At 45.9% G+C, this 27,977-nt stretch overlaps 1 protein-coding gene across 1 annotated transcript in view; it reads right to left on the bottom strand.

The window, feature by feature from the left end:
• VPS13D (vacuolar protein sorting 13 homolog D) overlaps nt 1–27,977 on the bottom strand; it is a 3,263,180-nt gene that overhangs the window by 804,266 nt on the left and 2,430,937 nt on the right. Inside the window, exon 48 of the mRNA XM_069610908.1 lies at nt 19,349–19,540. Coding sequence (XP_069467009.1) covers nt 19,349–19,540 — 192 coding nt within the window. The remainder of the gene's footprint in view (nt 1–19,348; nt 19,541–27,977) is intronic.

Here is a 27,977-nt window from a genome sequence, read left to right on the forward strand (position 1 = left end):
TACAGTTGACCCCAAGTCCGGATGGGAGCCCGAAACTGAGAACTTCACACATGATGGGAGCGAGATTTACTTCAGGATCTCTAACATATAATAATGTGTCGTCTGCATATATCGATATGATCTCAGGGGAGCCCGAGAGTCTGATTCCTCTATGTGCATGCTTATGGCACATCAGGTCTGCCAGGGGCTCCATGACTACCGCAGAAATTAGTGGGGAGAACGGGCAGCCCTGTCTGATCCCCCTGCTAATGTCAAATGGGGGTGAAAGCAGGCCATTGGTGCAAACCCTGGCTACTGGCAGCGTATAAAGTAACTGTATCCGCGAGATAAATTGGGGGCCGAAGTTGCACCGCGTTAGTGTTTACTCAGCAGGGTGATCCGCTAGAGCTGCACCGGGTCGTCGGACGTGGCGGGAGACAGTAAGTTGACGGGGCGCCGGCACCAGCTGGTGTCAGCGGTAGCGGGCAGGTCCCTGCGGCCACGCCCGCACTGCTCATGCAGCACCAGTGATTCCAGGCGCCTCTGTATCAGATTGGGGCGAGCGGGCAAAAGCAGTAGCAGCATCGATAGTCTCAGAAGACAGCAAGGGTTCAGGAAAGTTGAGGATGTGCAGGCATCAACTGGTGTCTATGGTAGCGAGCAGGTCCCCGCGGCCACGCTCACACTGCCCACGCAGCGTTGGGGTGTCCAGGCGCCTCAGCAGAACGGCACAGGAAGGTGGGTCGGCCAAGGCCATAGTAGCCCTGACAGTGCAGAAGTCAAGTCGAGGGCCGGATGTGGAATAAAGGGGCTATCAAAGCCCAGAATCGGCCTGGAGGGATATGTATCTCTCTGATTAAAGAATTCGCCATTTCCTCTTCACTGGGCGCATAGCAAGGATGTATGCTATGCTGTGTGAAGATCACGAGCTGCAGAGCCACAAGATCAGGCGGCCATCTTCGTTCACGCGCCACAGCGCCCCCCCAATGACTGCCTTTTTGAGTGTTGAAGGGAATCACTAGTTTGCACCCTCTCAGTAGTATAGTTTGGCCCATGACCGCCAGTTCCGTATATACTTTGACCAGCTTGCTTATTTCAGTCTTGCTTGCCCTTGGGTATTAATGGAACTGTCAGTGGTAGTCCTATTTATTGTTGTTCATTAGGTGGATGGCCATTTGGATTGACGGGTCATTTAGTGACCCCTGCGCCACCTGGTCCAGGGTGAGAGCCAGCGGCATGGCATTTGCTGCTACATATCAGTATACAATGTTTCCTCTTCACGTGGTTATCTGTTGGACATTTGGGTGTCTGGCAATGGAGTAACTTAGCTGAAAATGTTGGGGGGACATGGCATCTGAAGAGAAAGTGCCTCAGCCAAATGAATGGGGACAAAATGGTGTGCCATGAAAGTTGGAGGGGACAAACACCCATGCCCCCCCCCCTAAAATTACGCCCATGGTGTCTGGATATGTAATCTGCGGGATTTCAATCCGCTCCTGGCCTATGCGCAATAACATAGTCGTACTCCTGTTGACAGATTCCACATCTTTCGATCCGGGTATCTTGGTGTGAGGATTTCCAAACAATGAGAGTACAGCCTGATGGTCAGTCAGTAACATGAAACGTTTCCCAATAATGCAGTCATTGAAATGTTCACAGGCCCAAACGGCCACGAGGCTCTCTCTCGGCCAGGGAGTATGCACGTTCTGTGGGCGAGAGGACCCTGCTGGCGTAGGCAACAATGTGAGTGGGCTGTTGCTGTTTGTTCTTGGTTTGAGCGAGTATCACTCCCAACCCCACCTTATCGAACTCCATCTGGCATTCAGCTATCCATTGGAATACGGCATCTTTCAGCAGGAGGCATCGGAGGGGCTCTGTTTGAGTGGCTAGTGCGGGAGGAATCTGGCACAGTAACCCACCATGCAAAGGAATGAGCGGTAGTCAGCCACATGTGCAGGGGCGGCAGGTTGATTATGGTGCTCACCTTGTTAAGGATAAAGATGGTATAACTCACAGGTCACAGCAAGCAATAAACAATGTCTTCTCAGACTTTTATGCCGAACTATATGCCCACAGAGACCGAATCCCTGAATCAGACATCAGAGACACCCTGGCCGAAGTTGAACTGCCTAAACTGAGCCAGGAACAACGAAATATGCTGGGAGAGGCCATCACTATTGAGGACATTTCAGAGGCGATCAGATCCCTTTCCACGAGCAAGACCCCTGGGACAGATGGCCTAACTCCAGAATTTTACAAGGCCTATGAGGAGGTCCTTGCTCCCATGCTGCACGGAGTATACACGGAGGCATATGAGACCGGGACGCTACCAAGTAGTATGAGAGAGACCCTCATAGTACCAATACTCAAACCAGGCAAACCAGCCGACGAGTGTGACTCATATCGCCCCCTAGCGATGTTAAACTATGATAGTAAAATATTGACAACGATATTAGCTAAGAGGCTCTCTAGGGTGATAGGATCCCTGATACACGAGGACCAGAATGGTTTTGTCCCAGTTTGCAAAACAACGGCCAACCTGAGAAGGCTCCAACACATAATGGCTCAAACAGCTGAGTACAACGACGACCTGGCAGTACTCTCGCTCGATGCCATAAAAGCTTTTGATTCAATATTCTGGGAGTGGCTGATTGAGACCCTGAGGGAGTTTGGACTTGGTGAGCATTTCATCCGATGGGTTAGAGTGCTCTACAACAACCCAGTGGCGAGAGTGAAGACAGGAGGCATGGTGTCGGGGGCTTGGGCTATCCAAAGGGGAACCAGACAATGGTGCCCACTGTCACCAATGCTGTATATCCTTGGCCTGGAACCAGTGGCAATCTATTTCAGGAGCCAGCTCTTCGACACTGGCATCAACATCAATGGGGTAGATAACATCATTTCCTTGTACGCTGACGACGTCCTTTTATACCTGCGAGACCCACAACTGAATGCACCAACCGCGCTAGACATCCTTGATAATTTTGCGAAATATTCAGGGATAAAATTCAGCAGACAAAAATCTTGCTCCTTCCCCCTGGCTGGGCTTAAAGGGAAGGGTGCAGAGGAACTACCCGAGATCGGGATCCAATGGCAGCCGGAAGCCTTCCGCTATCTTGGTCTCACCATCATGCACACCCCAGCCTCCACTCATGAGTGTAACACGGAGGCAGCAATGCGCGGAGTGCGCAGGTCTATCAAATTCTGGTCGAAGTTACCGCTCTCAGTGATGGGCAGAGCTGCAATCTCCAAAATGATTATACTACCGAGATTCCTCTATTACTTTACCAACATAACATACTACATACCCCCGCCCTTCTTCAGGAAACTGGAATCCCTAATCAGAGACTTCCTTTGGGGCCGGGCCAGACACAAACTTACATTGAACACCCTTACGCTCCCATATGCAGAGGGTGGCATACAACTGCCTGAGTTCCAGAGGTACTATTTAGCAGCACAACTAACGCATGTCGCTAAGTGGCTACTGGATGAACCGACCGCTGAGACAGGCCTCCTCCGTCATCTAATCACACATATGCACCCAAAAGAGGTATTATGGAGCACTCGAATAGGGCCCCCTGACCCACCCATGATTGTAAAGCTGGGGAGACAAATCTGGAACAAGGTCAGATCACTGCTTGGACTGCAACACTTATATGCACCGGACATCCCCATGCTTGCAGACGTATGCAAAATCCCCACAGACTTACCAACGATGAGGAGCTTGGAGAACTGTGGCCTCTATACATGGGGAGACATGTTCGACGAGGGGCTGTTCAAAGACTTTGATTCGCTACAATTGAAGGATGGGCTTGCCACAGGACAATTCCTATGGTACCAAAGGGTGAAGCACGTAGCCAAGATAAATTGGAACACTTGGCCTGAGGAGTCAGAAACACACCCTCTTGTGCAGGAAATGTACAACCTTGGCGACGGCTGGAAACCGACATCGAGGCTCTACACACGAATAAACGACAGGCCTAACCCGAGAAGTGCGCGCCTGAACGAGAAGTGGGAGACTGATCTGGGGACTGAAATCACGGATGGTGAATGGGCAAGAGCCCTGCTGTATCCGAAGGAGGTGTCACGGAACGCCAGGTTTAGGCTGCTTCAGCTGAATGTCCTTTACAGGACTTACATGACCCCGCACAGGATAGCCGCCTTTAATGATAAAGTCCTCCCGACTTACCCATGGTGCCCCTCCGAACATGCTGACATGATCCATATGTTTTGGGCCTGCCCCAAATCACAGAAACTCTGGCACACAGCTGAGCAGACCTGCAGGAAAGCGGGAATGGAAATATACGAATGGACACCCAAAGAGTGCCTGTTGGGCACTCACCCAAGACTGAGCAAAGTCAGGCACTTAGTGAAACTCATGGACATGGCGTGTATACTAGTGTAGCGAACGATCGCTATGGCCTGGAAGTCGCCAGCTGGCCCCAGGTCTGAACCATGGATCAGGGAACTGGAGAGATGGTCCGCCGCTGAAACAAGAGCCTGGGAGGAAGGGAACAATTGGGGCGGAGAAGAAGTGAGCACCACACTGGAGTCTTGGAAGGTCCTCATGAGAGATATGATCTTCTCCACAAGTTACAAACCCCCCTGAGTTGACTCTTCTGGCACAGACTGTAAGCTTGATGCACTGATCAGGACGGCGGGCCCGGGCACTCCCTCGAGCCACCCCCCATGTGAAGGCAATGGAGAGCGAAGGTGTTGGGCTCTGGGCTTGAAGTACGAAGAATGAAGAACTGCAAGGCAGAAGGAAAAGGGCAGTCAAAGTAGTTACCACTGTTTTTCTGTTTCTGTTTATTGTTTTTTCTCTCTCTATTTTCTCTCGTTTTTCCTTTTTTTTTGTTGCTGCGTGTTCTTTTTCTGTTGTTCTTTGCAGTTTACTTGGCAAATAAGACATGCTACAGCTGATATGACGCGCATCTTTTGCGCAACTGTTTCTGGTACACCTATAAATGCCAATAAAACCATTAAAAAATAAATGGTGCTCACCTTGTCGGGACCGGTGGCCATAACAGCATCCGAAAATATATGCCCCAAAAACCTGAGCTTCCGCTCATTGATGTTGCATTTTTCTAGGTTCAAAGCGATGCCCGCTGTCTGCAGTGCAGTACAGACTTGTTATCGTGTTCTTTCTGTGACGCCCCGTAGAACAAAATGTCATCACTGTAGTTGAATGCTGATTTCACAGGGAGGATGACTTGGCGAATGTCCTCTTGAAAAATGTCAGTGGCAGATGAGATACCGAAATGGAGCCGTTTATACTGGAAGAGCCCTTCATGTGTGGAGAAAGTGGTGATGACACTGGATTCGGTGTAGCTCCAACAGGTGGTAACCCTGATTGAGGTCGAGTTTGGAGAATGTGGTTGCTTTGTTCCGTTGGACAATCATGCCCTCGATGTTGGGACCTGGATGCTCTTCCCTCTGGATGGCGGTCTTAGCCATCCTCATATGAATGCAGAGTCGTATGCGGCCGACTTCCTTGGAGACCATCACCAGCGGGGAAATCCACAACGTGGAGCCTTCTGCTCTCTCGATGATGTCATTATTCAGGAGTTGGCGCAATTCTTGAAAGACTGCTAGCTGCAAACGCCACCCTGCGGGGATGTTGAGGCACTAGGCTGACAGATTGGTCAATATGCAACTTGATGATGACTGCCTTGAGCTTACCCAGGGCTTGGAACAGCTGCAGGAACTTGAGTCTGATGGTTTCCTTGGACAGGGGATGATTCGTCACATTGCAGATGTAGACTTCTCGTGCGTGTGGGTAGGTTGGACTTTGCACAACGTTAGTAGTATGGTAGTGCAGGTCAAAAAGGCACAGTTCAGTCGTCTTGTTGCTGAGGAAACACCAGCCTTTGGCAGGGCTGCGCACTACAATGTTGAGGGCAACGTTGGTCCGGTTGTTATGCTTCAGTGTAAATTGGAATTGTGCTACCACCAGCAGCGGTTTGCTGGCGCCCCATTTGGAAAATCGTCGCCCTGGTCCTGGAGAGTGGGTGCTTGTCGGACATCTGGTGAAATTCTCATTCCCCCATGATATTGACGGTTGCGCCGGTATCTATGAGGAAACAGTGGTCCTTGTTTCTGATGCTGATGAGGACTCTCTGTGCTTCGTCTGCCAGCTGGCTCACGTGCATTAGATTGACATACTCATCTGGGTATCCTTGGTCGTATGCTTGCAGATCTCCCTGGTACTGGTCCTGGGGGGTGAAACAAACGTGCGGGCAGTGGTTCATCATATTCATCCCTGTATTGTGGGTGAGGGTAGAACGGTTATTCAGCCTGCCAATATGTGACATCCGGCATGTCTTCTACGGCTCGTACATATAGGCGTGGTCCACCGTAGTATCCAGGGGGGGTGAGGCATCTTTGGCCTTGGGGAAGCTGAGCAGGCTTAGTACCCTGGCACCAATGTGACAGTGAGCTTTTCCTACTCGTTGGGAATGGTCGTCCCTCCCTACACACAGTTTGAAAATGGCCTTCTTCCTGTTGTTGGAACACTTCTGGGCGAGGGCGGGCCATACCCCTGTGTGTGGGAACGCCATTCCACATCTATAGCATGATGTTTGGGGTCTGAGTGTTTGTCGCCCTGGTGTCAGTGGGCGAGGAGGTGGTCGATGGGGGCCTTGCAGCTGGCCTCCCGGTGTCTGGGCTTCAGGCACCGCCAAAACATCTTACTGCTCCCCCTTTTTTGTGTGTTGGGTTTCCATGGAAGCCACCTGGACATCAACCCTTTCATATAACCTGGTGAGTGTTAGGCAGAAACCTGTGCAGTTCCCTCTGGGACCACTGCAAAAGATTTAGGACTACAGGTGTTTGGCAGTAAACCCACTTGGTAGCAGTCTGTACCACACAGATTCACTTGGTAGCTGTGGCTGAGCAGTCAGACTTCCCTCAAGAAGAGTTGGGCAGTATACAGAGTATTCACAATAGGTCAAGAGAACACAATAGAACAAGTAAACACTGACCAGGGCTTGGTGTAAAAGTGATATTATTTATTTAAAACCACATCTATAAAAACGCACAGGCACTAATAGTAAGCAATTCAAAAACACGGTCACTAAAAGATATACACTCCCTTAAAAGAATATTAAACAAGTCTTAAGTAAAGCCCCACTTAGTTTCAGACAGCGGTGAGTGCTTAACGCAGATGGCACTTTAATAATTCGTTTTAAAAGGGAGAGAAAAGCAGAGAATAAATTGAAACAGATCCCAACACTTTTTCACGAACACAACAAGGGAGGAAGGCAAAGTAACACTAGGAATTCAGAGTCAGTAGGCCGGATCCGCTTAAGAGGATCCAAACGAAATGTGTCCAAGGTCACACGGTTGCAGTGCACAAAAGTCTTGTAACGGTTCAAAAAGGAGTTGGATCAAAGAGAGGGACCAGTTAGAAGGTCAAGGCGGCCAGCCAGTCCAGAAGGTTAAGGGGTTATTACCTTGTAGCAATCTTTAGAAAGGGAGGCCTGGCAGACACGGTACCTTAAAGTGGTGAGAACACTCCAGCGGGGGCAGTTGTTCCTGGCAGCGGATGCACGTCGGTGCTTCGTCCGGGGGAAGAGAGGATCTCGTCGGGGAGGAAGACAGGAGTCCGTTGCACTGCCAGGGAAAAAGCCAGCCGCAGAGTTTCTCAAGCACAAGGAGCGGTCCGTTGATTCGCGGTTCAGTGGTGAGTGGCTATCCGGCTGCCGGGGTGCTTGGCACGGGCAGTTCGACCACAAACCGGTCTGGGGTGCGAAGAAAGAAGGTAAACTGGTTGTGCCCACCAGTCAGGGGAAGAAGCCTCTCCAGCCGGGAGATCTTCTCTGTCGTCGGGAAGTGGTGAGTCGGTTCCGTAGGGCTCCACCGGTGGTGTCGTCGTGGTAGGTCGGCTCAGCTTCTCCCTCGTCGGATTCTCAGGTCCTGTGGCGACTTCTGTAGTTCCAGTCCCCAAAGCCCTGCTTTTATGCAGCATACACCCATTCACTCAGCCTAGCTGTCAATCAAACATGCTAAGTGGTGAGCAGGCCGGCTCACCACTTGGGCCAATCACACAAGAGTGAGACTTGAGTTACCAAGGTAACTCAATCCAGGGTGCCTAAACCCCCCTCCCACACTCCCTGTGGTACCCAGACAGAGTGGCACCACTTTTGGAGGCTTCTGTGGAGAAGCCCGCCAAAAAGTGGAACAAAGGGCTCGACTTGGGTTGGAGTCACAGAAGAGAACACAAACGCCATTTGAGAATCGAGTCTTGGCAAAAAATACCAACCGGCAAATTAATATTAAATAAATAAACCGGCGGTATGTTCGAGGCTATGAGAATTAAATAATTAAAGTTGGTAGCCTCGAACAATGGGAAAATCCCATAGGGAAATATTTGCGGTCGAATATAAAAAGTAGTTTCCACTGCCACCAGCCAAAACTCGATCAGGGGGGACGGAGACGTGCCCCCTCGACTAACAGACCCCGGGGCAATCGAATTGCCCCGACCAGTACGTCCACAATATGATGGTTTGTACTGGTTTCTGTTAATAATTTGGGACTAGTAAAGCCAACGGTGACTTTACATGCCCTGGGAGACAGTAGTCAGTCCCAGGGTATGGAGTCTATGGTGGGGTGTCACTATGACACCCCTGTGTTACGGCACGGAGAGTGCTGTGTAACACACATCGTAAAAACACATGAGACCCTATGGAGTAAAGGACCCCATAGCCCATAAAACACTAACAGTCAAAGGAACACCATAAATCATGTCCAAGAGTGGGAGAAAAAGAGTCTCACTATTGGCAGGAGAAAAAAACAAACTCCCGAAATCCAGCAAAGCTGCTGGGGGACTCACTAGGTTAGGAAATTCAGCCTAAAGAGAGAATTCTCCCTAACAGTGAGCTTGACGATTTCATCCATGGGTTGAAGCTTTTTGAGTAGCTGCTTGCGGAATGCCGTGAACTGCAGCCTTTGTTGATGTGCATTCTGATGGTCTAGTCATCAGAAAATGTTGCGAATCGGCAATGCACCAGCTTCTGGCAGCGGCAGGTGACAAACTAATCAATGTTTTCCTGAGCCTGCAGCATGCATGGATTAAAAACATAGCGCTCATAGTCCCTGTTGGGTTGGATTATGAGCTTCTTGCTGAGTGCGTCGACCAGAGTGTCAAATGTGTTCCTCTGTTCTGTCGGGATGTTTTGATGATGCCTTTGATTTCTTTTCCGGCTAGGTTGATGAAAACCTCAGTGAGTGCCAGGGACTTTTCCTCTCTTACTGCTTTGACGAAGTAGTTGAATTCGTCCACCCACTTAGCCCACCTGGGGCCCTTGTCTTGGTGTGGCGTGAGTGTGAACGGGAGTGGTCGTCTGATGAATGTCGCTCTGCAGGTGGTAGGCATGGGGGCGTGGGGGACCCCATCATCCGGTGCTCCCTGTTCCATGGTGTAATGGGCTGGAGGGCAAAAAGGCTGCGCCTGGGGGCGTTGTTGAGCAGCCGTAGAAAATGGCCGCCTGATTGAGGTCTCCGATCCCATCAGCAATCCTGATATATATCCATCCTGAATGGTGCCTAATCTGAATCTAAAAACTACAGGCGCGCTAAATTAATAACCCTGTGCATAGAGTGTCACAAGATAGGGCTTGGATATAATCCCTGGCTAGAGCGGTGGCTGTTTGAACTACCACCCAAGGGGATGCAGACTGTGGCCTCCGAAACCACGCGCTGGAGGGAGGAGCTGATGACAAGGTCTGCTGGAGCCTACCCGTATAACCCGAAGTGCGCGGCTGACATTGAGCCTTTGTGCCCAACTACATCAAGTTCTTCTGCGGACAGGTGAGCAGCAGAGTGGCGTTCTAGAGCCCCTCCACCCCCCGGTGAGTCTGGCCTTCCTTCAGCTGTGACAGCCGACCCAGCCAGGTGGGGTGAGGCGGAGTGTGGAGAGCCGGGTTAGGATTGCCCGGGGTAGCAGACTGTGGCCGCCTCTGGCTAAACCCAGCAATGCAAATGTCCTATGAAAAAAGAATGCCACCACGCTTTCTGCACAAGTTGACTTATTTAAGTTTAATCACTGGTTTGTGAACAGTTAGTCTTAGTGAGTGTCCAGTAAACGACACGCGTTTTGCCCAATGGCCTTCTTCAGAACTGGACAATGTGTAAAAATTCAATCTCCTTCCAAAACATTAAACATATAGTCAATTAATTTATAACAAACATACATTGCGATATCAACATTGAGTGAGCATAGAGACAGAGATTGAGGGGGTTGGTTCAGGGTAGGATGAATTAGGTATTTGAAAAAAGAAATCAAGAAAAAAGGACAAAATATAAGTATTTGCATCGCATTGTGTTGTGAACATGACAAATTTACAAACGTATACAAGATTTCTTATACTGTTTGTTAAACATCCTCTTTGGTACTCTTGCAGTTAAAAAAAACTTTCAACTATAGAAATAAACTTAAAGAGAGCTTCCTTTCATTTATTGCATATGTCTTGTGCTATTCAGGCATTGCGTTTGCATATTTGTACTATGTATCTCTAAAGTGGGTAATTGGCTTTGGCTCTTCCTGCTTGTAATATTACTGGATTTAATAGGTTGCCTTTTGAATAAAGTATAATAGACTTAACCTGTTGGGTTTAGAAGTCGCTAATTGTTTTAATTAGTAGAATCATTGTATTGGTGTTCAATCATCATGCCTGTAATGTTTAAAATAAAATAAAAGGAATAAGTACGTATGTTGGTGTGTTTGCGGTTTTGTTGACTAGTAGACGCATGGAGAGTGGAACACCCCAACAAAACTGAATTTACATATTACTCCACAGTACATTATGCAATATCCAGAATCGATTTTTGGCTGGTCTCAGCGGCTTGGATCGATAGACATCACAGATCCACGATACTACCACGCGGTATAGCGTCCTTTCATCGCCAAGCTGTCTAACGCCTGCATTTTAAACGTGGTCAGAATAACAAAAAAGTCATCTAATTTTTTGGGGCAGAGAGGGAAAGGCTAGATTAGGGGTTGGGGGGTCGGGTATAGGAAAAAATGGATGCAGAAAGTTTTTTTTTGGGGGGTTATTCTATCCACGTTTTAAAAGGCATGCGTTAGAAAGCCTGACGATGAAATGACATAGAACCCTACCACGTACCCAGTCAGATCATTCCCCGATGACTGTTGAGATGACATTAACGTCTGAAATTAAGCCCCGTCCTCTATGGAGAATGGCTCCAGCCGCACTTACAGAAACCCTGGGTATAGAGATAGACAGTTTTTTCAATGATAATGAGGGATCAGTGAAAGCACACTCCACCATAAGTCAAACATTTAAAGTGTGGCTCCGGGCAATGATGATAGCATCAACAGCAGGTATACTTAAAACCTCCAAGAAAGAAGTAGTGAAATAGAGGAAGATATGAGGAAACTCGAAAATGAATATGGCGAAACTGGGGACAGAGCACTCTTGGGCATACTAAAAGGAAACTTTGCAACCAAACAGACCCAGGCCCGCAAATATGGTGAGGGGGATAGACCAGATCGACTTCTTGAGGGAATAATTAGAGGCGAGAGAGAAACATTGCATATCATTGGTATAACTAGCCCGAAAGGCAGCCATATTACTAATGTTAGTAAAATTAATGATACATTTAGAAATTATTATCAAACACTATACGTGAACTTGGATACTAAAACTAGGACAGAGGTAGAGGATTATATAAATGAGACTTCCCTTCCCCGTTTCGATTGAGAAGCGGTGGAGAAATTAAATAGTCCAGTCACACTAGAGGACATCACAGAAGCGATATCCACTTTGGTCTCCGGGAGGGCCCGTGGTCCGGATGGACTGGGGATCGAGCTATATAAAACTTACAAGGACATATTGGCCCCCCAATTACTGAATGTATGGGAGGAATCGTGCAGCACTGGTCAATTCCCAGCCTCGCTCACAGAGGCAGTGATAACAGTACTTTTGAAACCTGACAGCCACCCCCCCCCCGAGGAGATGTCTTCATACCGTCCAATGTCAATGATTAATGTAGATATGAAAATATTTGAAAAATTCCTTGCGAATAGACTCCTTCCATGTATGCCTACCCTAGTACATCCGGACCAATCAGGATTCATTCCTGGTAGGTTGACCGCGCTAAACCTGCGACAACTGTTTGGGACTATGGATAGACCCGGAGGCCTTAGCCGCGGCTGTTATTCTGGACACTGAAAAAGCCTTCGACTCAGTGTCTAGGAATTTCTTGTTTGCGGTACTGAGACGATTTGGGTTGGGGGATGGATTTATAAAATATGTGAAACTACTATACACAAAACCAAAAGAAATAGTGCACACAAACTGACATTATTCTATAGCCTTTGAGCTGAGGGGGACGCGGCAGGGTTGCCCTTTTTTGCCCATTCTGTTTGCCCTGACCATAGAACCACTAGCAAGCCATATACGGACATTAGATGGCCACAGAGGAATACACATAAAGGGGGTCCCAGCAGGTTATCTCACTTTATGCAGAGGATACCCTTCTGTATCTCTGGAAACCTGATGAAAACAAAGCCAGTGCTAGATGAGGTTGGGATATTCACACAACACTCTGGCGATAAAATAAACATGGCCAAGTCAGAATTATTTCCATTAACAGAAAACACAAACTAAGTCCACTAAATTATACATCTTACAGGGGGTTAAAACTTGTTTCAGTTTCTAAATGTTCACAGGTGCTTCATATGGAATATTCAGAAGTTGCTGTTGCCAGGACTTCTGTCAGTTTGTCTATCATCCCAAAAAAGTAATTGAATGTAGATATGGTACAGAGTCAAAACCGACCAGCTGTACCCCAACAGGGAAAGCAGGGTCTTAAGTGTTCATGCAAGCATTCCGTGATGCGGAACACTGGTCTTTCCTTGGATGGCCCTCTTGTGGTCAAAATTACAATTCTGCTCATGTGACAACTAACGTTTCTGCACCACTGCAACAGTCGCCAGGTGCTTTGGCAGAGTGGCAGGTGCAGAATATCATTTGCTGCTTTAAGGGTATGTATCACGGGAACAAAAATGTGTATAAAAGAGCGTTAGTTAAAGCATTGGGTGAAATTGTAGGGGTCTCGGACATATCTTTCCTGTGACATGCATTTTGTCTGATTGTATGTTCTGTGGCAGGTGCAACATCAGGTTTGGCCCGACAAATGAGTTCATACGTTCGTGCATTTTGAATTGTGGCACAGCCCTGTTGGCAAAAGGTATTGAAGTTCACCCCGATTCCAAGCATAAGGTTTGCCATCTACATGATACTTGGCCGGTCCCACTAAATGCTATTAAATTGTATGGTCCTGATGCTGGCATACAAGCTGGATTTCAACCACCTGTCACAGTCGTCTAGACAAACAAACTGACCGTAATGGACCTGAGTCCGGGACAGCTTGAAGCTAAATTAAGGGAGAAGAAGCTTACTTCATTTGTCGCTTCAGCTAGTTCCTAACAACCATAAAGCCTTCTTTTCTTTAAAGATTATGTCTTGGAACATTGCAGGCTTGGAGAGTAGATGAAGTGGTCCTGAGTTGATGGACATTTTGAGTCGGTTCAATATTATGTTTCAGGAAACTTGGTCTGTTGCTTCCCCAGATTTAATGAATTATTTCTTGATTAATGTTAGTGCCACTCCTAGTAGACGGGTGAGGAAGCGAGGGGAGTTGGCTATTTATACTTCAGCATGGATGGGCTGTCCAAGTATTAAAAAGTTGTTTTCATCTGATAACCTTTTGAGTGTAGATATTACATTGTCTTTTGATAAGAAATTGCATGCGTTTAACTTTTACAATGCAAAGTGAGGGAAAGACACAGGGGCCGATGGAAGAGCTACTTCACGTAGTTGGATTGATGCCTACTGGTGACTATTCCCAAGGTAAACCCTATATTATATACAAGGGGATGTTAACCTAAAAATGGGAAATGCATTATGTGAGATCATCCAGTAAATGGCAGGTGCCCCTCTAATATTCCAACTAGGTATACTTTTAGTAACTCTAAATATCGTTGTATTATTGATTATGTTGTTGTGGATATATCTAGCTGGAACTTGATTCATGATTTTGAAGTACTTCCACGTCTAGAAAATGATCATGACCCTTTGATTTTAACTATTATATTTATATTGCCCTTGAATAGTAGACAACCTTGTTCAGGGGAATTAGAAATTATTGCTGAAGACATTTGTAAACCATTATTGTGGCCTCAATGTGATCATGAACATGTGATGTCGAGATGTATTTGTAACGCCCTGCCTTGCCTTGAAGAGCGTCTGAATCCACTTAGTGATTCAAAAAGGGTGCTGAATAAATGGGGCAGTATAATGAGGATTGGAGGTGAGGCTTTTATGGGTCCTAAAAGGAAGCTAAGGCATGATAACAAAAGGCTAGGGTGGTTTGGGAATGAGTGTGGGTCTGCTAAACAATTACTCCTCATAGCCTTGAAGTGCCCATTTAGGTGCAGAAGGGAAATTGCAGCCTTTGGGCTATTATATAGAAATGCAATTATTATGGAGAAAGCTGCATGGGCTGCAAAGAGATGGACCTGGAAAAGGCTGCCGTCCTTGGTGATTCTAAACTATATAGGAGAACGATTGCTGCAGGTCGAAATAACAATTTCAGCAAAGATAGAGGGGGAGCTGCAGAGATATCGGCAAAGAGTTGGTTCGATCAGTACTCAAGAATGTTCAACTCTAGTGATCATTCACCTATTCGGCATTAAGGAAGGCCCCAAGTGTTAACAAATGGAGCACCTCATAATCCAGTGCAAGATGATTATCTTAGTTTTTATATAAAGGACACGGACAATGCACTTAAAAACGTATCTAACAGGAAGGCTGTTGGTCCCGATTTGGTCCCAATCCAATTCTTTAAATATGAACGGAAAATCTGGGTACCATTATTCACTACAGTGTGTAATATTATCTTGTGGAGTAAGACCATTCCAAGCAGCTGGAACCAGGCTATTGTCTTGCCGATCTTTAAGAAGGGGAACACTGCAGGTCCAACATGCTATCGTCCAATTCCCTTAACTGATACACCAGCTTAATGGCTTGGCCGGGCACTCTATGGGAAAATTATGGACTGGGTAGAGAATGCTATTTCATCAGATATCCAATACGGTTTCTGTAAAGGCGTGGGGACAGTTGACCAAATTCTGAATTTGTCTCTTATTCTGAAGAAATATGCTCATGGCTAAAGGACCTCCATTTATGTAGCCTTTATGGACCTAAGCAACGCTTTCGACTGCGTAAATCGTGGGAGGCTGTGGACATACTTGAAATCCCTTGGCATGCTGCCCCGTTTACTGGATCTCCTGGTAGCTATGCACACAGACCTCTCAGTAAGAGTCCATGTAGACGCATTAGGGGAGTTATCAGACCGCATAAATTCAACCTGTGGCTTTAGACAGGGATGTGTGTTGGCCCGTTGCGGTTTATTTTTTATATCAATTCATTGTCTCCCACTTTAAGTGACCTTTCGGGCGATGTACCTAAGCTAGCTGGAAGGTGCCTTCCGATGTTAATGTACGCTGATGATGCTGTTATTATTGCAAGAACAGGAAGGGCCCTACAGCAGTTGGTGAAGGGCTTTTGTAGTTATATGTTCGAAAGAGATCTGAAAATAAACTTGGGAAAATCAAAAGTAATGTGTATTGGGACCATAAAAAGTACAACAAGAACCATATTGGCTGAAGGACATGCCATGCAATGGGTTTGCTCTTTTTCATATTTGAGTGTAACATTTTTGAAAGGCCTTGAGTGGTGTATGCATATTGATTCTTAGGCAAGTAAAGGTTACATACTGCGTTATGGAAATAGTGTGGGCGGCCTTCCAGTTGAGCACGCCCAACGCATTTACAAAGCAAAGGTTATTCTGGTGGCTAGGTATGGAGCAGCAATCTGGGGGCATCAGGTGCCTCTGTCTATTCAAAGGAAAGAAAATCAGTTCCTAAGAGGAATTATGGGGGTGAATCAAGGCTTTCCCGGGTTTCATATTACATCAGGAATGTGGTATGACATTTGCTTCAGATCTTATTCAGCTCCAACTACTGTTGTACCGGCTGTGTCTCTGGGGTAACCCAGCTCCATCATTGACAAGGTCATTAATTCAGGATATTTTGGAAGTACAATATAAGTTAAAATGGTTAAAGTATATTCATATGACTTTTAAACAACTTGTTCTGGTGGATTATTTGTTACGGCAAATCAGGCGGGGGATGAGGCCGGAGAAACCCTGACCCTTTTTAAGTTAAAACAAATTGAAAGAGAGGTTTGTGAATCTAATAAAAGAAGCAATGCAGATTATTTTAGCAGGAAGAACCATATGGGACCCGCAGAATACATGTTGCGGTTTAATGATACAAGAAAGAGGACAGTCTTCCTTCACTTGAGGTCTACCATACCTTTTATAAAAGGCACCTTGCAGGACAAAAGAAGGAAAGGATTGAACAGGTGCCCTTGTAATCAACATTATGTGGATGATCTGTTATACTTCTTATTAATATGCTCACTATACGCGAAACTGAGGCACAAATATGTCTGTCCATTGTTTAGATATCAGGGGTTAAGAAGTGCACGTACAGCTTTCAATATGATTTTATTCCCTCCAAGTGTTATCCATGCGCAACAAATATATGTTTATGTTGAGTATGTGCTGGAAATGTGAGCGCTTTTATTGTAGTATATGTAATTTTATTACAATGTTTTATATATTTTTAGGTATTGTATTGAGTTATATAACATTTGTGCTGTGGTTTTTCAATGTACTTTTATGGGCATTGTCCGATAATGTTTTATCTTCTACTAAATCAATTGTCTTTTGGTCTCCAAGAAAGAAGCATTTGAAATTAAATCTCCAAATTGATGGCTCATTTATTGAATAAGTGAAATCTTTAGAGTACTTAGGAATAAGGGTTAAGGATTCAGATTGTTGGGTGGAAAAACTGGAGAAGGTTAACCCTTACCCTGTGTAGCTTTTTGAAAGAGACCAGGGAAATTGGAATTTGCGGACTACTATCAACACTTATAAATTACAAGCCTGATAGATCAGAAATGTGCTGGTACTGCAAGCCCAGAAAATTAGAGGTCAGTGACAATTTCTGAATTCTTTTTTGAGCTTACCAAGAAGTATATGTGCGATTCCCCTTTGCAGGGAGACTGGCTTACATTCTAAAGGCTGGGTAGTGGGACATACGCCTTTGCTATACTAGGTAAGATTATGGATTACATTGGAGGAGGCTACAGGGAGGCTTTAAAATATGTTTTGCAGCAGGAAGGAGAATTAGCCTCCAACTTAGGTCGTAGTATTTGCTGGACACAGCTGGATTTGATGAAACCCAGCATTAAACTGGCCAGACAATCAGAATCTCGCTAAAAATATAAACTGGAAAGAGTGATTGATCGGAGCCCACATTTTCCCCAGTTTAGATATTATTGGGACTTAAAGTATGTATAAGTTGTGAAAAATACCTAGGCCTAAGAAAACCCAATTTCGGATATTCATCATTCTTAAAGTTTAGATGTGGCAATTTACCTGTAGGAACAGGCAGTTTCCACTGGGGTATGACTCCATCTGATAAGTGCTTTTTTTTGTACAGATCAGAGAGAATCAGATCCTCACTTCTTGCTGATTTGTCCCATGTACATGAAATTGCGGAAGTTGTATTTCAAATCTAAATTAATTAATTTAGACATTTAGGACTTTTTGGTTGCAGTCATGGCTTGTAGAAGTGCAGACAATGAAAGTCTTATTTTCACAGTGGCTATTTGTAGATGGCATGGATTTATAGGAAGACATTATTAGATATTGCTCTCTAAATCATATGTCCCTCATTGCATTTGCATGTAAACCTACTAACTAGCCATTACATGCATAAATAAGATATCAGAAGAGTAAAGATGATATCTTAAGATGAAGCCTACTTAATTTGGATGACGTTTATCGTTTTTATCTATTGAAATTATATTGTAATGTGTCACTATCAAATGTTGGAATAATAATTTGTAATTGACTTGTATGATTTTTTTTTATATATTAAAAGTGTTTTATGTCACCTTGCTTTGAATCAATGAGGAGTATTGTATCTGTATATTAATCACTAAAATCACAAGCACTTTTACTCCTATTTACTGTATCCATAGACCTGTTTTTATAAATGTGACATTTGTTGTACTAGAAGTATTTTTGTGTTATGACTGTACAACTTTGCGATGTTGTGCTCAAGGATGACTTGAACAAAGGGGCCAACAAAAGCCCCAGTAACACAGAAAAGAAACAAACTCCCCTCTGAGCACCTCTAGTTTCAAACCAGGAGTGAATAAAATTGTGACAGGAGACTTCAAGGAGAAGAGGGAACCCAAACAAATAGATCCCAGCAGCAGGGTGATCAAAAGAAGGCAGAAGCACGGCAGAAAACAGTCCCAGGATGGAGACAATGGCTGGTGGCACTCTCTAACGTCCGAAACTGAAGATCGTGTGTGTGGTTGAGACTTTAACCACCTCCTGGATCTCTGCAGCGACCCACAGCCAATCGGATGAGTCGACAGTAAAATGTGTGTGGTGGAGGTAAAATGGCCCAAAAATGGGTTTGGCATGGAGGGCTTGGCTCAGTAGATTTGGGAAGACTGGAGGAGACTTCAAGCGCCCGACGGGACCACCAAAGGCAAAAAACCCAAGCCAGTATATGGCCAAACCACTGTACCTAGATAATATGGCTTAAGGGTTAAAATCGGAAAATCTCCAGGCAGATCAACAGACACATAAGGAAAGCCAGCCACTCACTAAAAGGGAGTTGGGGGTGAGGGTCAGATGACCAAACATAGCGGTTCGTCAACTGAAGGAACATAAGATTATTTAATTGCTTTGTGAACTCAACAAACTTGCTTTTACCAATATTACGCATGAACAGCAGGGAGTACTGATCAAGACTGTGATTCCAAGAAAATTGAAGCACACATTTTACCAACCTGTGCTTTTAAGTGCAGGAAAAGATATCTGAAAGATATATTGTAATGGCAAATTAACAACAGCATAAACATGGTGAACAGAAGTATATTGATGAATTTAAATTAAGTCTGAGAAATTAAGAAAGGGTAAATATTAAACAAAAATGCAGGTTCAGGCCAGGGGGTTATTCAAATAAAGTTTCAAAGAGTAATAAAAGGGTGAAGATCCTCTATAACGGAACTACCTTACATTTGTCTATAAACTGCTTATGCATGCTAAAATGTAATTACCGCCCAAACTTAAAATAAAACAGAAAAACCAAGGACCAGCATGAAGGATGTGTCAAAGTAGAGCACCGAAGCAATTAGACAGGGTTGTGTGATTGCTACTGATCCCACATCAATAAAAAGAGAGCACATACCTGTTTTGTTAATTAACCAATATGGTGCAGAAATAAAGATCTTCAAGGACCCTTCGGCTCGGCACACTATGCGGATGGTTAAATTCAGCTGTCGCTTGTTGACATCGTACACTCTCATTCTCACCATGTAGTTCTGTGTCCCAGGAGGGATAAGTAACTCTTTGCAGTCCTGGAAATTTTCCACAGACACACCTATGAGGAACAAAGCACACACATGATATGTGGGTCCTTAAAATGTATACTAGTTTCATTAAATCTGATTTTCGATACCATTAAGGTTCAGATCTAGAACTCCATCTTACATGAGAATATCTCTAACGCATAGCTTTGACAGCTACATTTATACAAAGGAAAATCTACATCAATCTGGATGTATTATGGAGCTAGGGGCTACAAGATGCTCCAGAAAACCTAGAGAATGTATACATCTTGCAACAAGTTCAAAGCCCACTATTTCTTGACACCTACCACAATCCATATAAAGAAATGCCCTAACCTTGAGCCACTCCAATTTTAATTCCTTTACTCATTTCACATCCTACACTAGTAGCTCTAACGTGCAATATGACTCTCCCCAACCAGTCATTATGGCTTTGCTTAGTTCACATTCATTTGATATGTTATCTTGTGAAGAATTAAGATGTGTCAGTCCTCTATTACTTCTATTAATGCTATGAACATGGCCGGTGCACTTAGCATCTCACCAATGAAGTGAATCTAATCTTCCTTTTGTTGTACATTTAGCTCCTCTTTCCTTGAGAGGGTGCAGCATTCAGCCACTCATGTCTAGATCCATCCTATGGTCTACCTTTTGTAAAAAAGAAAATGATACTCGCCTTAGTGACTATGGTTCTCCTAGTCTACAGCTCCCTTTCCTCATTACTTACTTATGAGTGGTGGTCCCATCGGCACAAGACCACATTAGGTCCCTCAACATTTCAACATCTCGGATGGCTGCAGGCTCCAGGACCCAAGGCACCCCTTCATTTTCCACCTTGTCTTGCTGTGAACCTGCACCCCCACGAAGACGAGTGCTGCACAGACGGTAAGTTCAGCAGGGATACACAGGTCAAAATCTTAGGCCATTACCATCTTAAAATGGCCGCCGCATTACTATCATCATCCTGCTTTGGAGCTGCTCATCCCCTGAGCCAGTCTCACTCACTGCGGATTGGCAGCAAAATGAATCTTAATGCCTAATCAGGGTAGCCAGCAGGCGAACCCGGCCCCCTTCTAAGGATTACACATAAGGCACTAGCATCCTGTCTTGCCTGTCCGGCAGTGGCCGGAGTGCTGGCCATCCCCCTTGTTATGAGCCAATCCTGATCCACTAACTTAATGGTAGATCTAACCATCATCTTCATTGGACTAAGCTATGTCTCCAACTGATATGCATCGCATTACCCAGGACCAAATTTTCTAGTAAGCCTTGCTGCCTGCAGTTGTGCTCTCTCTGTCCTCCCTGCTTAACTCTGATTTCCGACTCTACCAGACCCTTTCTCAGCCCCCATGAGGCCCCCTTTTAAGGCCTACAACTTAACCAGCCTGCCTGAAGAGGATGTTATGCTAATACTGCTGTTTAACCTCGTTCTTACAGCGTCTGCTCGCACAACTCTCGAACTTGCACTTCCAGCTCCATATAAACCATCAGGCCTATTTATTGTCGACCTAGCTCATAGTTCCGTTCACCTACGGCCATCAGTGTCTTTGCATCCTTTGTGTATCCTACGACCTTTTGCACACATTTTGTTTTTCTCACTGCCAACATAGCCCTCATACCATGAGGTGAGGCTTTGCCAGACTGTACACCATGCCAATGTTGCATTTTTACCTACCTTAAATTGCATACCTGATGTAGACACCGCACCATGAGGTGAGGCTTTTCCAGAATGTGTACCATACCAATGTTTCTTTTTACCTACTTGTAACTGCATACCTGATGTAGTCCCCCACACCGTAAGGTGAGGCTTTGCCAGACATCTCCACTCACATGTTGTAACTTTCATGATCGGTCCTAAACAATGTGACTGTATTACTGCACTTATACTGTAAATAGCGCCGAGATGTCTCTGGGTTTTGTGCGCTGCTACAAATGTAAAAATAAACTAATACATTGTGCACAGCATAAAGACATTTCCCTCAAAAAGTTGAACTTTGGAGACACAGCCCGTGGCCTTGGCATGCTAACTCCACCCACTGACAATGCCCACCAGTCCCTTTCTTCCCCAGGTGTTAGATGGATGAAGCAAAATACACATTTCTAGGGAGCTGGAGAGTGTGTGTATGGAGGAAAGCAGACTATAGACAATGGGGAAAGTAGACCGTACAACAAGTATGTTTTTCTTCTAGCCATCTTTACTGCATACTCAAATAAGACAACAAAGCAAATGTCTTCTAGGGAGAAAGGAGACTAGTCAAGAAAATAGATTCCAAAGGAAAGCCTTGCGAAACCTAGAATCTGGTATAGAGATGTGTCCATACAATAAAGTTTGCAAGAAGGTTAAGATAATGTGGCCACCTTAGCAATAACATCCCATGGCACCTGCTTTGAAAAGGACCGAGGCGGCCTTAGGTATGCCCGAGTGAGCATTTATCCCTATTTCAGACAAGTTAGAGAAGAGGGACCAACAGTCTGAAATGCAAGCTACAACCCAGCATACAATGGTTGCTTTAGATCCCATGGCACATGCCTTTCAAAAGCCACAGAGGCAACCTTCGCTCTGCCTCAGTGGGCATGTATCCCTTTCATAACATTTTTCCAGAGAATGTACTAAGGCTTTGAAACACAAGCCACAATCCAGCGTGCCATGGTCGTTTTAGAGGCCATGTTTCCCAGATGCTGTCCCTGAATGTAAAGTAACAAGTTATAGTAGACTTTGGTTTTGTCTAAATAAAACCTTAGTGCCTTTTGGAACTCCTGGTTATGCAACACCCTCTGTGCTTCAAACGAAGGATGCACCCTTTTCAGTAAGGTGAGACATGACAAAAGCATATGGTCTAGAGAGCATTTGAGTGCATTAGTCTGTATCTCTAAAGCAGAGCTACAAACCCTTGAGCCACTTGCTCTTACGCTGAAAGCGCACAGATGGCTTGCAAGCTGTTTGAATCATTTTTAAATCACTGCATGAGAGAATTAAATTACCCAAGATTAGCACTTCAGAAATCAGCTGATCAGTATCAGCGATTGAGAGGATGGGTAAAGGGCAGTACCTCCATGCTGTGATAGAATCTCTGGGAATGTTGAGAAAAAAATGGAGCCTGCTGACACCATTATATTGAGGCCCCAAAACCAGATCCTGGCTGGCCAGAGTGGGGTAACCAGTCATTGAAGTATCCAAAGTCATGGGCGATGTGGATACCACTTTCCGAATCAGTGGAACTGTATAAATTGAGCAGTTTTTCCAAAAGATGACAAGCACATCAACAAAGAAGCCGAGCTCCTGGCCTCCTTGTGATGCAAACATTTGCATTTTGCATTGGGCCCTGTGGCAAACCCGTCTGTGAGCAAGCAATCCCACTTCTGAAAAAGTTGTTCAGGGAATGAGTCGTGAAGCTCCCACTCCTGATTGGAGTGGTTCAATCTGCTTGACCTGTCTGCCTCTGTGTTCCCCACTTCAGCAAAGTGAACATCCTTGAGATATAGCTAATGGTGAAGGGCTCCTTCCCAAATCTCTACCACTAGTTTGAAAAGTTTGATGGGATGGAGCCTATTCTGGAATTGTGCCTCTCCCAGGGAAAAGAGGAGAAATCTCCTGTTGGGGGTGTTGGGGCCAAATGGGAACACAAAGTATGCATCCATCAGGTCCACTGCGCATAACCAATCCGTTTGAGTTAGAGACGACAGTATCTGTACAGAAATGGTCATCTTGCATTTCTCCAGACAAAAGAAGGCACTGATAGGAGCCAGATCCAGTACTGTCAGCTCAGGGCCATGACTTACTTTTTTTGTAACAGTAGAAAATCTGGCCCAGCTAGCTTCTGTGCTTCCAGCAGGAGCATGGTGGAAGATGAGACCTGTTAATAGGAGAAGAGGGAGGGACAGGGAGTGGCCTTTGGGCAGAGGGGAGAGAACCAGACCTTTGGAGGCCGCCAACCTGACCCAGGAATCCACTGATATGTGGACCCACCCTGCGACAACCTCTGCGATCCTGCCTCAATTGGATATTTGTGGACCTGGTCATCACCCGTATTTATGGTTCTCCTCAACCTGGGAAGCCGCTATGGAGCATTGTCGAAGAAGACCTTCACATTACATTTCTGTTTTTTTCCTGGCAATGCTTGGGGAATAACCCGATTGCCGCTGGATCCTCTCGAAGAAACCACTAAAACCTTTTCCCTGTAAGTGTGGGGGTCTTTCCTTCGTGAGCTCCAAGTCTGTCGAGCTATGGAATAACTGCACCCTCTAACACGAGATCCTGGATATTCTCCTTCATGTCTTGCGCAGAAATTGAGGATCTCTGCAACACCACCATCGTCCTGCAAGTCCCAAAACACAGGAGAAGGATGCTGAAGAGGTGGGTGAGGAGGAAAAAGTGCAGTCTTTATGGAATAGCGAGGCTAATACCACCACTGATGAAAGCAAGGGGGTGTCGCAAGATTAATTGCATCACAAGGGGGTTGCCTATAAGGCAGCTACAGCTTATTGTTCATCGTAGATGAGGTATGCTAAAAATCTGCCAGAACTCTGCAAACATATCATTCTGTAGTAGGATATCCGATTTGTCCAGGCATATAAGGTCCATTACTCCAGCCAATTCTGCAGTTTCAAGGGGGTGTGGGGTTGCTGTAGGACCAATAGCCCTAGCAATTCCACCACACCACCAAGCCATTCATAGAATGCACAAACCAAGGAAGGAATTTCCTCTTCCCCCTCAACTGGATCCTCTGGGAGATACTTCCCCTCCCTATCACCCCCAACAGAAGATGGATCTGATGGCTCCAGGGACTGGGGAGAATCTGGTAACGGGTCCACTGGTTGCTGTCTGCTAGCCCTCATGAAACCAGACAGTTGACTGAGGTGGCTCCACCTGGTTGGTGGATGTTGCAGAGGAGGAGGTGACAGGAGAGCTGCCTGTTGAGGCTGAATCCCTTTGATTAGCCCTTTAAAAGTATGAGGACATAGCCAGAAAAGTCATAAGTAATGGAAATCGCTCGAAAAAAAGAGTATTCAAGTGCCACCTGAGAGGTACTGGCTGATGCTCTAGTACAATATGCTGACGGAAGTAAAGTTCTGGGTAGAGCTGACCATAGATCTACAGACCTCAGCTACCCAGATGGCATAGAGTATTGAATGGATCAAGTCAGAATTGACATTGGAGACAAGTCCACCACTAGTGTAAAACAGCTCTGAGACAAAGTTGGAGGCAATTGGCAGGGCTCAACTGAGCACTGGCTGAAATCTGGCAATTCTTTATATTTTTTTTTCAATTGGCTTTATATGGTTAAACATTATAGAAAAACCTTTTACCATTACTAACATTTACAAATAAAATCCACATATTTTAAATCAATCCAACGTTGCATAAAACCATGTAACCATCTACACATTATTAGAGCTGTTTACTTAGTTACTATGTCAATCTGCTTTTAGAATCAGCAGTTAATGCCAAGGTTATTGTGAATCTTCCCCCTCCACCAGTATTTGCCACCAGTCTTCCACTGGCATTGGACTATAGGTAGTTATCACTTCTTTCATCAGTTTCTTTCTTCATGTCCAGTGTCGCTGAACAAGTCATTACCAGATGCTGTAATGACTGTCGTGGATTCCACTTGGCATAGTCTACATGATGAAAGTCCTGGGGGCACTTCTCTATCCCTCAATATTTCTCAGGTAGAAAGAGATTCAGACGGAATCTCATACTTCTCTCTATGGTACCAGTTTGGGAGAGTTGGAGGTACTAAGGCAAGGGGTTCAGAGGTCTCCCATACGATGTGTATCGTTGTCTCTCATCATGCGTGAGGATCCAGTCTCTTTATTTTATCTGGGTTGTTTAACAAGGTCGCTTCGGATTCCCCCAGAACCAATATTATAGCTTGACAGATTTCTTTCCATTCCAAAAGAATGATTTCCGCTGTCGCGTGTAGTACTTTCTTCAGTGCCATGAATCCTCGCTTTGGTTGTTCTTCGATGCCCTTCCCATAGAGTGCAAGGGATTTCCATGTCACTATGGCTTTTAGTAATGTTAAGCCCATCTCCATACAAATTGAATAGGAGTACTTTTTGGTAGATGAAGTACTTTCTTCCAAAAAATGTCTTCAATCTCAGCCCAGTTCTCAGCCCTGAAAGTGAAGGAAGTTTCAGCTCTGTATGTTAAGATAGGTATCACCTTCATCCTGTAGAAGGAAATAAGGGGCATCAATGAGAATCCACAGAATCTACGAAGCAGGATTATGCCTTGTCCTGCTATATTGTTTGCTTTTCTCCTCTTCGCATGGATTCTAGTCTTGGTGCGTAACATTTGCCTGTATTCATGCAAACGCCAAGGTATGTGAAATATTTTACTACTGGGATTTTTTCACCCAGCAAGTGCCATACCTTGGCTTTTTTCTGTCTTTGTCCCAAAGCATCACCAAAATGCATTATCCTTGATTTTTTAGGATTTATTATAAGACCATTCAAAGTTGCGTAGGTGTGTAAGGCATCCAATTGCATCTGGAGGCCGACTTGCATTTGATCCGCCAGAACGATATCGTCAGCACATAATAATCAACCAACTCCCATGTTGGATATTTTTTGCGGAAAGCATCAAATCTCAAACGCTTTAAATATATCAGAGAGAAACAAGTTGAATAACTCGGGTGTGAGGGGGTAGCCTTGTTTTAGCCCAATGTTCATTGGAATTTCTTGCGCTACTGATCCTGAGGCGTTCATCTGTATTCTCACGGATTTCTCACAGTACAGATCTTGTATTGGTGCAATCTTCTGAAACCTGTGGGGACAATTCAGCAGACACCAAGTCAGTCATCAAAATGGTGCAGCGTGGTTCTTGATGCGGCTCCATTTTGTGTTCTGCAGCATGTGACAGAAGAGGGCTTTGGAATTTTCTAACTCTAGTGTCCCTCGCCGAAGGCTTTGCACCCTCAGGACAAGCCATTCCAATGGTAGTAATCGATGTAAAGAACTATGTGGCCAAAGCCTTCGGAACATGTCCCAGTTAGAGACGCTAACAAGCACTTGGTGTGTCACATCCAGCAAAAGCCTCCGACAAGCCCTTGGAACGCGCACCGGTATAAGACACACCAGGAACCAGAAGAGCACCAGTGGGAGCCCCAGGGTTACACTTGGTGGAGCAGCCAAGTTCCGTGGGAGAATCAGATTGATGCTTACTGGACATGAAAGCTCCCAAAAAGGTGTCTCCATCCTGGGGTGCCTTGAAAGAATGTTCACTTACCTTGCACCGGACTCCACAAAGACCTGAAAATTCTCAAGAGGAACTGTGTGAAAATCTCCTCCCAGAGCATCCTTCTCTTCTTTAGCACCAGGTGTTATAATGAGTTGTGGGCTATGTGTGCATCCCAATGGAGGTGGTGCCCAGCACGGAGTTGATCGGAATCGCCAGATTGCCCCCGACGGCAACTTTGCAAGCACGGAGTGGCGGACTTGGAAGCAGAAAAGTGAGGGTTCCGAGCCCGCGATCTGGAGGTTTGCGGCAATGTGCAGCAATAGCTTGCGGTCATTGGGCTGACTGAGTGTGCGTTCCCTTACATGCGGAGAGCCGGAAACCGCCCCCTTCTAAGGGAAGAGAAGACTTGGTACCGTGGCGGGACGCACCCTGCCGTGATCTGGTCTCCAGGAGGTGCGGACTGCGAGCAACGATCGCGCCCTGAGGCCCACGCCTGGGTGGGCAACAGAAGAAGCGGTCGACCAGCCCCCCGCCGGTAAGAGGGAGACGTGTCGGGGAGGATATGGTCCCGCCGTGGAATCAAGAGGCAGCAGAGACTCTCCAAGCAGGGGATTTCAGGAAAGGCTGTGACTGCGGACTGTTGCATTGGCACCCCTGACCAGATCCACATGAAGGGGGCAGCTCCCGAAGCACGGCGGGACCTGTACCCGTACTCCGCCCAGAGGAATCCAGGCAGGATCGGATGCAGTCACCGGCGGACGAACAGGTTCGCAGAAGGGCATATTGGCGCCCCGCGCTGCGCATCGCAGGGAAGCGGAGCGTGGGACCCGGTACTCCCATCAATTATAGAGGGCACCACCCGGCGTGAGCAAGAGAGAGGAGATTATATGGACAGTGGAAGCGCTGGGAAACCAACACTACAAACAGATCTAGAAATAAGTCAGCCTCTGGGGAAATATATAACGTCGGCCCCTGAGGACTAAATCGGGTGCTGGAAGAGGCGCTCGGGCTCCGGTTTGTGCCCTTACATCCCTGGGGTGGCAGAGTCTGGCACACGGAGGCTGTGGCCTCCTTTGAAGTGGAGCGAGCCGCCGAAGAGTGGGTGGGAGAGGGAACGGACGTACTCCCATCAATAAGGTGGAGCACACAAACTGCAATTAGTAATATTGACACGCAACGGACAAAGCTGCACCTAAAGGAGGACCCAGAACTCATATGCATTGGTGGAGCATATAACCTGCTGGATCCTAGTGAGAGGCCCCGGGACTAGATCTATTGGGGCTTGG

Source organism: Ambystoma mexicanum, chromosome 8 (genome assembly GCF_040938575.1).
Source record: "Ambystoma mexicanum isolate Mex_15411 chromosome 8, UKY_AmexF1_1, whole genome shotgun sequence".
Taxonomy (NCBI): domain Eukaryota; kingdom Metazoa; phylum Chordata; class Amphibia; order Caudata; family Ambystomatidae; genus Ambystoma; species Ambystoma mexicanum.